Raw genomic sequence first — 12,480 nt, 5'->3', positions numbered from 1 at the left:
GTCATGGCTCAGCCCTGCGTCATGTTTGGAGGGCTTTGTGACTTTTGCTAATGTCTTCGGAGCTGCTTTCAGGCAGGGTTTCTTTGGCAAGGCACTTACAAGCTACAAACTCAGCTATAAATTCAACTATATTCAATATAAAGTCTACTCATCACATTTTGTTGTGCAATAATGGAGTTGCAGTAAACAAATGTCTACAAATATATCAAATACAAATATATTTTTAGCTGAACTCTACAAATATATCAGAAAATGAGAATGAGAACTAATTAATTAACTGTGACCTTGGCAGCTTATCAAGCCTCTATGATTTGACGTGTAAGTTATAAGGTGCAACTTTCCCCAGAAAAGTGCAAACCCTCACCTACTCCTCTATATAAGATTGGTTTGCCTTCCCTAGCCCCCCTCCATCTCTCCCTTTACTCTCCTGTCATTAATAAAGCAGAGATTAGATCAGAATGTAGAATTCTGTCTCTTGCACGGAGTGTATCAGTTAATCTGGCTGCTCTCAGGTATGGGGGATGGGCCAGTGCACTGTGCTTCACTGTATAATGCTCACATTCATTAAAATGGGATATTTCTCCTCCTGTCATTTCCTACTCATCTGAGTCAAATGCAATTTTGCAGTCTCCATAAGGGATTAGATTTCTCTGTTGTCTAGACATATTAAAGGCAAATTTATGGAGTTCTTAATTCTGTTGAATTATCTTTTATATTTTGTGTCTGTGTGTGTGTGTGTGTGTATATATGTGAGTGGTTAATAATACCCAGAATGATGACTACATCACCTTTGGCTCAGGTATACTACCAGACAGTCTTAAGCGATATTTTCTTCATTAACTCAAGACTTCTCTCTTGAGCACAATTTAGACATGAGGCCCAGACTCTCCAACTTTAGCGCTAGTAGTGGAGCACTGAAGTGCTGAATTCATGAGTCCCTAAAAGGTGTTCAGAGGAACAAATGTGTCAGACCAGGAATGCTCTCACATGTTTGAATCTAAATGAGTGTGTATTGAATGTGGAATGTGAGGTAAAAGGATTTTCTAATGTTTTTCCCTAATCCATATCTAATGCATTGACTGCAGTGTGTTTCTGATTTAGTACACAGCACTGTTTGCTTAATGTATTTTACGAGAGCGCTATCATACATTTGAAGGAGCTCCATTTGAACGTTCCCCCAACCCCCACAGACGACCCCCTCTCCCCCTCCCTTCATGCCTCCCCTGTTCTGCTGCTCCTCTTCCATCCCCCTCTCCCCACATCATTGACCTTGGTCTCGGCTGTGGCCTGCCATTGAGGATGGGGAATATGCATTATGCTGCTGCTTGCATTGCCAAAGGACAAGGTGACATCAAGTAATCGATCGTTTGCACATTCTCTCAGAATCCTTATGATTCTACTCTCATAGTTAGCCATTAGCCAAGCAAGGTAGATTGTTGAGCTAACAGTAAATGAGACTTGCATGCTGGCTAATCTGTGCATTGCTAGTCTCAGCATTGTGATGTTGATGTTTGCCCATTAAGAGTGCCATCCAGGCGTTCTGTGTAAAATCCTAAAGTGAAGAGATACATATGAGATAATGAAAGAACTACATGAATAGTGTGTGTGAAAGGCTTCACTAGACTTTTAAATCCCCCACACTGGAATGATAGTAATTTACGCTCCAAAACATTTCTTCTCCTTGTCTGCGTAAAGATGAGGATGAGATGGAAGGAAAATGAATGTATGGAAAAGAACGAACCAGGATGTCAGGACAGAACAAACGAAGGGGGGAGGGCAGATGATTGGAAGAAAAAAAGCTACAGACAGAGACAGAGGCAGACAGAGTGGAGCTAAACAGAGGGGAGAGACTGAAGCATATAAAGCGTGCATGAGCAGAGATGGGCAAAGGGATGGTCCCTGGGGAACGCTGATAGCAGTGGAATACTGATAGCTGACCACTGTGAAGCCACCCAGCTGACTGATCTTAATGCATGATCTTCGCCTGGTGTTGCTAGACACAAACACATGCGTGCGCGCGCACACCACACACATACACACACACACACACACACACACACGCGCACACACACACAGCTACATGCACAAACAAACACAAACATGCACAGAAAGAGAGAGTAGACCTAATAACAAATAACACAGCACTCTCATGTTTAAGGTGTTGTTTTCTATGGTGAACAGAGCAACACATATTTAACACACAACAGTAAAGCTACATACCCTATCTTCTTCCCATACAAATATCACATCCAAGCATCCTACCCTCTTCACTAGCTTCAGATGTTAGTGTTACAGGTTATTGTGATATGGTAACAGTTAAGCTAATAGCTCTTAGGGGTGTTTTACTCCCAGAGGTTAAACATCTTTACTGTCTGGTCACCTTTGTCTCTTTAGCGATCGCAATTGTACCTCTGGGGAAGGGCACTGTCAGACGCATGCTCATTATATAAGCAGCATTCAGACAGAGAGGGCGGACTGCTTCCCCTTATAGCACATGGGACTAGCTTGTTACCTCACACCTGTAACGGTACAATCTGACATCATATGTCATCTGAAGGTCCATCTCATTTGAAATACTCCAGCTGCAGAGATTCTGACATGCTAAATTTAGGTCTTACCTCCTGGCCGCGTGGCAACAAGCCAAGGTGCTGTAGTAGATTCCGGAATCACTCCCATCCGCTCTTGTTTGCCGCCAACAATTTTGGGTTGTGTCACTTCTGGCTGCTCCTTGTGTGGTTGTTGCTCTCTCTCTTCACTCACCCTTGGGTCCTCAGGATGTGGAGGAAGATCAACTGCTGACTGGGTCACTTGCTTGATACCTTTTACTTGGGTTGTAGGAGAGCTTGTGATGACAGCCATTGTCCATGGCATAGTTTGAGCAGAGGGAGTTGGTAGATCTGTTTGTATTGATGATGACGAATCAAATTTGTAGTTTGGGGTTGGATTACTTTGATGACCATGATTCATGCCTCTGTCAGTAGTTCCAGCATTGGAAGTTAATTCCGTGACTGTCCAGTTTTTTTGGTTGTGTGTTGCAGATGTTTTTTTGAGGAGCTCTTTCTGGCTTGTGTTGCTCGGGGGCCATAAATCCAGGTCAAAGCTGTCAGGGCGCGGGCCAAGAGCAGGTTTCTTTTGAACTTTTGGTCGTCTGGTGCTGAGCAAAGTGGAAGGAGATTTTGTTCCTGTGAGATAAGACACTGTGCCTTGTGCAGGGATGCCGGACGGAGTCTCCTGTAGCGAGGTGGTCTGGATCGGCTGATGTGTGGGAGAGTCAGTCCAATCTGACCCTTTAGAACCTGGGCCAGTGCTGGTGGACATGGGTCCATCACTGGTATCTGGAAGTGTGTATGTCCCATTGTAATCATCTGGGAAAGAGTTAGGCTCTGCTTTTTGGGGAGTGGGGGTCACAGTTCCTGTCTGCCAGAGCCAAGGAACATGAGGGGTGCTCAGACTGGGACTTGGCGTGGAGGGATAGTTTGTAGAGACCTCTGGGTTGGGGGCTTTGGGGGTGTCCACAGCCTTATTAACAAGATCCCATGGATTGAAGGGCAGGAGTGAGGCTGGATTGACCGCTGCAATTCTATTGCTCACAGATCCCAAAGGGTTCCAAAAGCTAGAGCCCTTCTTGTCAGAGTTATTCTGTGGTGGGGCTGTAATCTGATCACTGTAACTGTAAAATGGCCAACCATGAAGAGGGCCGGAAAGTGAGCAAGAAATGCAAAGCAGTAATGTCAGATGAAAGTGAAGCATACTGTCCCTTTCTACTGGTGACATCCAGCAGTCACATATTGCCTTCCATTCTCCAGTAAGCCTTCAAGGCTTGCTGGGTCTGTTCCTACAGAGTGACCTAAAATAAAGAGAGAAAAGAGAAGAATCTGTGACAACCAATCTTATGGGAATTACCTGATATGTAACAAAGAGGACAATAGTTAGTTAGATCAGTGACCAGCTGTTGAATCTTTATGATTGTTTTCCCTTTCGATATGTGAACAAAAATGGGTCCTACATTTTGTGGCTGGGTGGAAAAAGGGGTGACATTGTTCCATGGGAACGGGGTCTGTCTTTGTTGGGGGGAGGGGTTCTGGGGGCATGAGGGTAATTTGGTAGTTCAAAGCCAATGCACCGTTGCCTCAGTGAGGAGATGTGAGCTGCAATGGAATTTCCTTTAGAGAAGAACCTGTATAGTGAACGGAGCCTCTGACTCCACGCCCATCCCCCAGTTCTTTTATTCTGTTCACATTTGATTTGTTCTTTAAACAGGGATAAACTGTCTGTATTACCCCGCTGTGGATCATTTGGATGCTATCTTTAAACAACCAGCTGAGTGCTCTAAATCCCTCACTCCCCCTATCTACCTTCTGTGTGCTCTCACTTCTGCCTCCCCCTCTCTCTGTCCCACTCCAACAGTGCTAAATAGCTTCCTGGGTGGGATTAAATCCATTGTCAATAATCTATAATTTGTCATTATACCCACACCAGGATTAACATGTCCCAAGAGAGACTAGTCTTCTCCTGTGGAGGAGCCAATCTATCATAAAGTTATGTGTATCTGATAACTGTATGAACCCACTATAACTATGGATACAAACACCATTACATTATGATTACTGAACTGAATTACTCTCTGTACAATTACTTTAATTGTATGGCACTTTATTTTACATACTGCTATTGACCTTTTTGTGTGGGGACTGTGAGTTCTTACTGTGTCAGAATTCACATTTTCACAAATCACATTTTGAAATAGATAGATAGATACTGTAGATAGATAGATAGATAGATAGATAGATAGATAGATAGATAGATAGATAGATACTTATTGATCCCCAAGGGGAAATTCAAGAATATGTAATACTGTAATGACAAAAAGGCGATCTGCTCTACAGTTTTCACAAAAAACCAGATACTTCTTTCCCAGACATCAAAATCTTACATCAGACCATTGGTGGATTTTTGCCCATAATGACATAGCAACTCTGGTCGACCATTATCTTTAACTTGGTAATCATATTAGCATGATAAAATACTAATATATGCTAATAAATACTAAAATAGCATAAAACACCAACAAAATGAACATGTATAATGAAATAATCTGCTTTGACTCATGATGACAAACTGGTGTAACCTGTCCATACCGATGAGCAAAACACCCGCTGACTGCCAGATCTACCTCCAGTTTGCAGACGACAGTGGTCCACTAGCCTCTTGTTGGGACATTACTGACAGTTATATGAGAATACTACAACTTCAGCAGTTGCATGCATTCACTGAGATCAGTAGGGATCAGCTACAGTATGCATTCACTGAGATCTGTAGGGATCAGCTACAGTATGCATTGACTGGGGAATGCCTTACGGCATTTGCTGACCCCTCCATGTTTTTGAGCAGAGCAACCAAAATAAATGGACCACATTATCTGTTAATGGGCGAGAACTATTCACATGAAAGAGCATGTTGACCAGTCCTCCCTACTACATGCACTTCTGTTGTTCTTTAGGCTATTCCAGTTCACTTCACTTCATATTCAGTTACAGTAGGGACACAGAGGAAAGTAAGAGATAGTTTGTTTTTTCTGTTTGTTTTGTTTGTTTGAATAATGTATATATTCTGTTAGACCTATGCTAATTCCATGTAAGTTTAAGCCTACATCAACACAGTCAATACAAGTGGATTGTTTGTCAGGCCAATAAAGCATTTTAAGTGTGTGTGTGTGTGTGTGTGTGTGTGTGTGTGTGTGTATAGAGAGAGAGAGAGAGAGAGAAAGAGAAAGACCTATGAGCACTTTTCTTCTCAGTACAGTAGAACCCTATTACCAGTGTTACAGTCGTGGCTTAGTTCTTAGTTCCATGGGGCTCATAGTGATTCTTTGTGTTACTTGGCAATCACACATGTTAAATATCCATTATACTTATAAACCTTTACTTTTTTTTATCAACGGACTGATAATTACACCAGCCACTACAACATGATGAGCTCAGTGCTGTCAATTAGGACTTTGAACTTTAGACTGTTATTACATTGCCCATGACTCAAACATTTCAGCAATGTGAAGTTTGTAGCTTATTTAAGTGTTCTAACATAAAGGTTGTTAGTTTTGAATTCCAAATGATGGTAATGGGTCCCACCTACAGAGGTTGTGCACTCTGTGTAGATGTGTATCAGTGGATGGATTCAGGGCACAACGTGCCACAGTCGATTGTCCTTTGCAGCTATTGATTACTGTCATGTGTCCTGCTTTACCTTCTGCTCGTGTTCCCTACAGAGCAGGAACCAGTGATGAGGGTTCCAACTGCTCATCAGTTGCTGCCAGTCATTACCGTCATAGAAACGGTCTACAACCGATCGATATTCGTGTTTAGACATATTGAGACCACCTGTTGTCAACAAACGGAAAACAATATTCAGCCAACTTCATTCCAGCTGACTAATAAGGTCTGATTATATCCACTGTATCATACGCACTTCCACCCCGCACCATCACTGACATTCATCACAGGGATTCAATTATGTTTGGCTGTGAACATCCGATTAATTACATTGTATTAATGTTTGAGTTAGACCTTCAGTTAGTGACTGGCCAGCTTACACCAACCAGATGAATGGTATACCTGCTACACGCGTCATGTGGTCTGAGGGGTAGAATATTGATGATTTTTTATTATTAATCTGCCATGCTTTCAAATTTGTATCCACACAGCCTCAGGATACATATCTAGCACACAGCGCTCAATATACAACCTCATTCATACACTAGTGCCAGGATTTCACAACGCATTCACCATGGAAACAGAACCTATTATAAACACTGACATACATGTACAGACCCAGAGCAGCACTGACTCTCTCCCTCTCCCTCTCTCTCTCTCTCTCTCTCTCTCTCTCTCTCTCTCTCTCTCACACACACACACACACACATACACACACACACACACACACACACACACACACACACACACACACACACACATTTCCCTATCTCTGACATACACATATAGGAACGGAGCCTATTTAAAGATGGTCAAAAATATTCTCCCTCCCAGATGAACAAACCATCATCATGAGCTCCATTACATCCGCACCAGCTTGGGGAGACGGTTCAGCCAGTGAGAGCAGAGACACCAGCTCCACTCTGTGTATGTGCAGAGACGTGCCATCCACAGCTAGGCACGCAGTGTTTGCCCATATAGCATCCCCATTCTACCTGAGGACGATCCCCTTGCCAAGCACCCTCAACGCTGTCAATCAATGTGATGCACGTACCTGTCCTCAGAGATGCAGACTGCTGAATGAGTAATCCACTAGAGCCCTGAGATGCGGCTGCAAAAGTCTCTCGCTCTCTGTCTGTGTGTGGGAGAGTGATTCTGTGCAGTCGCTCCAGAAACGTCTCCCTCCCTCTCTTGCTGCTGCCTGTGTCAGTCTGCCTCTGCTTATTCTGTCAGCCCCCCCTGCCCCTCTCCCTTCCTCCCTCCCTCCCTCTCTCTCTCTCTCTCCCTCTCTCTCTCTCTCTCCCTCCCTCCCATACTCTTTCTCATGCTGGCTTCCTCGGCTGCTGCCCGTGCTGTTTCTCCATCTCATTCTCTCTCTCCCCTCCCCTCGGTCCCCTCCCCTCTCTGTCCACCCCTCACCCCCCGTATCGCTGCTTTAGTGTGCAGCCCAGACCCACAATACCCATGGTCACACCTCAGCGAGCAGATTGTTCCTTGGTAGGATCTGTTTGCATCCTGAGCGCTGGCTAACAGAGTCACATTAGTCAGAAAGGCTAAGACACTTATCTGCTCTCAAACCTGTCACCACACAACACCAAACAACTCACCAATGGGACAACTTCACATATATTCTGTATGTTTGCATCGACATCATCTTGTCACATGGTTTGTCATGCTGAATCAACACAGAGAGAGAGAGAGAGAGAGAGAGAGAGAGGTGGTTTGTTATGCTGAATCAACATAACACAAATACAGTACAGCACACATACAGAGAGAGAGAGAGAGAGAGAGAGAGAGAGAGAGAGAGAGGGAGAGGGAGAGAGAGAACACAGTGTTTCACCCTTCACATATTACCCTTTCCCTTTCACAGCTGTACCATGATATGACTTTTGCCATGCAAAGTTATTCTTGATTAGGCGCCAGTCTATGATCCAGTCTGCAACAAAAATACGACATTGTGTTGGGGGCAAATAGAACATTCCAGCCCTGATTACTTCTATGATCCAGAGGCATTCTCTACATTTAGAAACAATCACAATGGACCCTTCCCAAGGAAACGTAATTTCCTGATCTGGTGACGGCTCTTGTTGGACTCCCCTTACGTTACCTCCACTGGATTGCATAGAGACTGATCTTCACTCTAGCACATATTTGACCGTATTCTCCCCAAAGTCAGAATATCTAACTGAATGAGTAACAGCAGAGTGAGCTGTCTTAAGAAAAAGTGTTGAATAGTGACAGCCAAGGCGTTCTGCAAGTGGAGAGTTTTGTCGATTGTTCCTGGCCCTCAAAGACGGATGTGTGATCCATAGCCAAGGACTGTGCACTATAATTAGCTTGAGCTTTATCATTTTAACAAATCAAGTATACTAATGAGTATCCTTTTCACCTATAAAACATCCAGTTTCTTCCTGTTTGCATCCATACATGTAATATGTAATATATCTTTTGCCACATCATTACTTTGATGTGTTTCATGTTTAAATGTCTTCCTTAAAGATGCTAGTAACGAAAAGACAAAGGTCTGGACTGGTGCATGTTATGGGATATTATGTGTTTGAATTTCCCCTTTAAGGCACATTTCGAAACATAATAAACAATTGTTAGCATCCGTATGAATTATGTCCATCGTCTTGTAGTCACTGCAGGTTACACTGTTGGTACCTAATTGCGTAATGTTCCACTATTTTACTAGTTATTGCTCTTCTCCGTAATGTAGTCTTACCAACATTTTAAATTGTTCACTGTTAAATGTAACTATTTATTCGTATGTCGCTTTGGACAAAAGCATCTGCCAAATCCCATAATCATAACCATAACACATACACACACGCACATGTGCACACACACACACACACACACACACACACAGGCCAGCAGGCACACACACACACACACACCGAAGCACATACACAATAACAAACACGCACTATGCAAACACGCACTATGCACACACTCATTTGCATACACGAAAGTAGGAAATAGAGTAAGAGATGGAGACAAATTGACAAGCATGATTGTCAGGACTGGGCGACGGTCATATTTTGTACCGCTCTACGGTACATCTATTTTTTTTAGCATCTGGTTGAATTGATCTTTGGCTTTGTTTTGGAGCAGCAGAGATATACCACACACATTGTTTGTTCTAGAACAATAACATCATGTAATAATATCTGGGTGGAGGGTCAGTCTGGACACCATATGTTTGATGCATTTCAACAAGAACGTCCATCTCATGCTGGACCTGATCTGGGCTTGTTGGGTGTTCATAGGGTTGCTTTTAGGGCATGGGTAACAGGCACTCATAATAGACTAGAGAATAGGCTGTTTACTCCATTTTGCCCCACAACGAACTAACAATAGCTGCTTGTACTTCTGATAAAGTAGCTTTGTTCCAGGAAAACAATGGTCCTAAACTGTCCACATGAACAATGCCATCTCTAAATGTTTCTAAGAATATCAAAATCTATACTTAGTATCAAAAGTGCTAAGTATCTTTATTTTTTTTACCATGTTCATAGAAGGAATATTTTGATCTTGAAATCTTTATTTAAACTATGGAATCTATGAAATAGACAGATTAACGCAAACACAAGTATTTAATAAACATCACTATAACACCTTCATTTTATTTTAACACAAGCATAAAGGGAAAAGCATACTAGTGCAAAATGTAAATCTAAAGCTTTCTCCAGTCAAAAGACAAGCTGAGTAAACATCAAAACATCTTTTTCTAAGACATCCATTCTACTTCACAAAATCTCTTCAGAATATCCAGATTTCAAGGCCCTGTCTTGTGCATTCTCTTTTTGATGGATATACTGAAGACTGAGATGGCCATAGTAGAAGCTTGATTTGTGTTCAGTAATATTGCTGTGTGATCGAATACATGTTTTGGATTGTTGACCTGCTAGATTAGCCTGACTAGTCAAGATGTAGGGTCTGGGCACTCGCCACACGCCGGAGGGGTGGGATAAACGGTTGTCTTTCAAATTACCTCTCAACTCAATAGGATAGTAGCCTGGCAAGCCAAACTATACAGAAATGTATAGTTTGGAGTCGGACCATTCACAGAGCTGAAGCCTGTGGGTGGGATGAACCCATGGAGGTATTATAAGAACCGGAGAAAGTGAACAAGTCCCGCCCCCATTCATTTCAATGGGAATGCTAGGCTAGTGAAAAGTGCCAAAATTGAACGTTTTTTTCAGGCTTCAACATGGCGTTTCAAGGGGCTTGTTTCCGGTGCCGTTTTACTTAGCCAATTAAGTGCCAGGTTACCGATTGACGTAAGGTACAGAAGGAGAGCTCGTGCCCACACTAAGCTCGTGCATGAGCTGAGAGTGGAACAGTCACCAATCAGCATGAGGAGAAATCGGGAGAAATGGCACCGGACATGATGTATTTCTGGAAAATGGCGACAAGGAAGGGCCTTGCTAATCGGCGAAGCTAATCAGTAAAATCCTGACCCCCTGGATGAACCGGTGTCTTTCAAACTACTCTGCACGTAATAGGCCAGCACTTGTGACCAATCGTAGCCGGTCGGCAAAATGGCAAATACATCCTTCTTTAAAACGAATGACTTGAGTGTTTCTTTCTGCTCAACCTTCAAAGAAAATCTCAAGTCTCACTCTTCCAAAGCCGATTCAAACTAGCGCTTCGTTAGCCACATCCATATTTCGTTGTTCTCTATAGCTGTTGCAACACGGTTGTCCACCCAACTCGTCGAACGAGGACGCATGTGCAAACCCCCTGGCGTCAATATCGAAGCCGAAGGTGAGCTAAGGCGGCCTCAAGGACTCCGTACACAGATAGAGCGTTCTGATTGGACAGGCTGACTTGGTGCCGAATGCAGGCTTGGCCTTAACGGTGCGACCCTAGACCATCCTAGCCTGGTCATACCAAACCCTCGTACTAGAGGGTCTGGACCTACTCCATTCAGAATCGATTTCAAAATGGAGGCGTGAACTTTGTTGAAGTCTGAAACGATTGGGCCTGATTTTACCCAATTGCTAACGTTTGGTCATGACAGCAAACGCACATATGCTCAACGTCATCGTTAACACCCGCATCTCCCCATCCCCCCCGTTCGCTGATTGGTCCGGTCTGAATACATCTTGAGAAATCGAGTTCAATAGGATCAGACCCAGACGTAATGGTGAAGGGAAATGAGAATTGAGCGGAAGCTCACGGAGGGCTATGCCAGGCTAAGACCATCCCACTTGGCAAAAAATATCAACAAATCATCTTCTTGTTTTCAAGTAGCAGGATGCTTAACGGTCGCAACTTCTAGTCGCAGGTGAGTCGTCATTATGTTAAGCCCGCCTACCGGCTCTATACGCCATAGACATTGGCCAGAACGTCGGTTGCTCAGTCTAGGGTTCTATGTATGCTATACGCGATGTGACTGCCTGAGAGAAGTTTACTCGAGCAATCTCCCAAGTCAACGGAGAGTTGCTAGACTATCCCGCTAGGGCATAATTTCTAGGCTACCGCTAGATGGTCCAATCATCTTGTGTTTTAAATGCAATTAACTTAAAAGAACAAGGAAATTAAAAGAACAAGGAGTTTGCATCCCTTCAAGGTTGGATTTTCCTCATTGGTTTCATGAGACTATGATAACTAGCCAAAATATGATTTTGTATACCTCTGTAACATGTCTCCAATCTGAATGTGTGTTGTCTGTATTTGTGATTGTTTAACATCTGACTGCATCCTGTGTAGTGTGTCTGTCAGTATATGAGGACATAACTTCAGGTGCGCTTTCCACCCACAGGAGAGAACATATCTTTCTTCTACCTCTCTTGCGGATTCAAAGGCAAGGCAAGGCAAGGCAGTTTATATATAGCACATTTCATACACAGGTTCAATTCTGTGCTTCACACAGATATACAGTACACAAACACTGTATATAGTCACTCAGTCAATACATAATGGTCATTAAAATCAACCATAAAACCAGCTGTAAAATAATTAAAAGATAATAAAACATAAAATAAATAAAATAAGACATAAAATAAGACATACAAATAGTAAAAAGCATAAGAACATTAATAAATAAATAAAAGTACATAAAAGCCATTGAGAGTTAACAGAAGGCATCTGAAAAAAGTTTAGTCTTAAGATTTAAAACGAGAGGGCTTTCTGGATGCTTTCAGGAAGTTGGTTCCAGACGTGAGCAGCATAGCTGAGTGCTGCTTCACCATGTTTAGTACTCACAATGGGTTTGTTTAAAATGAACTTTTGCTGTGATCTGAGTGATCTGGGTGGTATA

At 42.9% G+C, this 12,480-nt stretch overlaps 1 protein-coding gene across 1 annotated transcript in view; it reads right to left on the bottom strand.

Moving 5' to 3' along the window:
- Positions 1–3,318, bottom strand: part of prrt4b (proline rich transmembrane protein 4b) — a 12,106-nt gene extending 8,788 nt beyond the window's left edge. Inside the window, exon 1 of the mRNA XM_062518799.1 lies at positions 2,619–3,318. Coding sequence (XP_062374783.1) covers positions 2,619–3,318 — 700 coding nt within the window. The remainder of the gene's footprint in view (positions 1–2,618) is intronic.
- Between the last annotated feature and the right edge of the window lie 9,162 nt (positions 3,319–12,480).

Source organism: Sardina pilchardus, chromosome 17, assembly GCF_963854185.1.
Source record: "Sardina pilchardus chromosome 17, fSarPil1.1, whole genome shotgun sequence".
NCBI classification, from domain to species: Eukaryota; Metazoa; Chordata; class Actinopteri; order Clupeiformes; family Clupeidae; genus Sardina; species Sardina pilchardus.
This window is presented reverse-complemented; position numbering and strand designations above follow the sequence as displayed.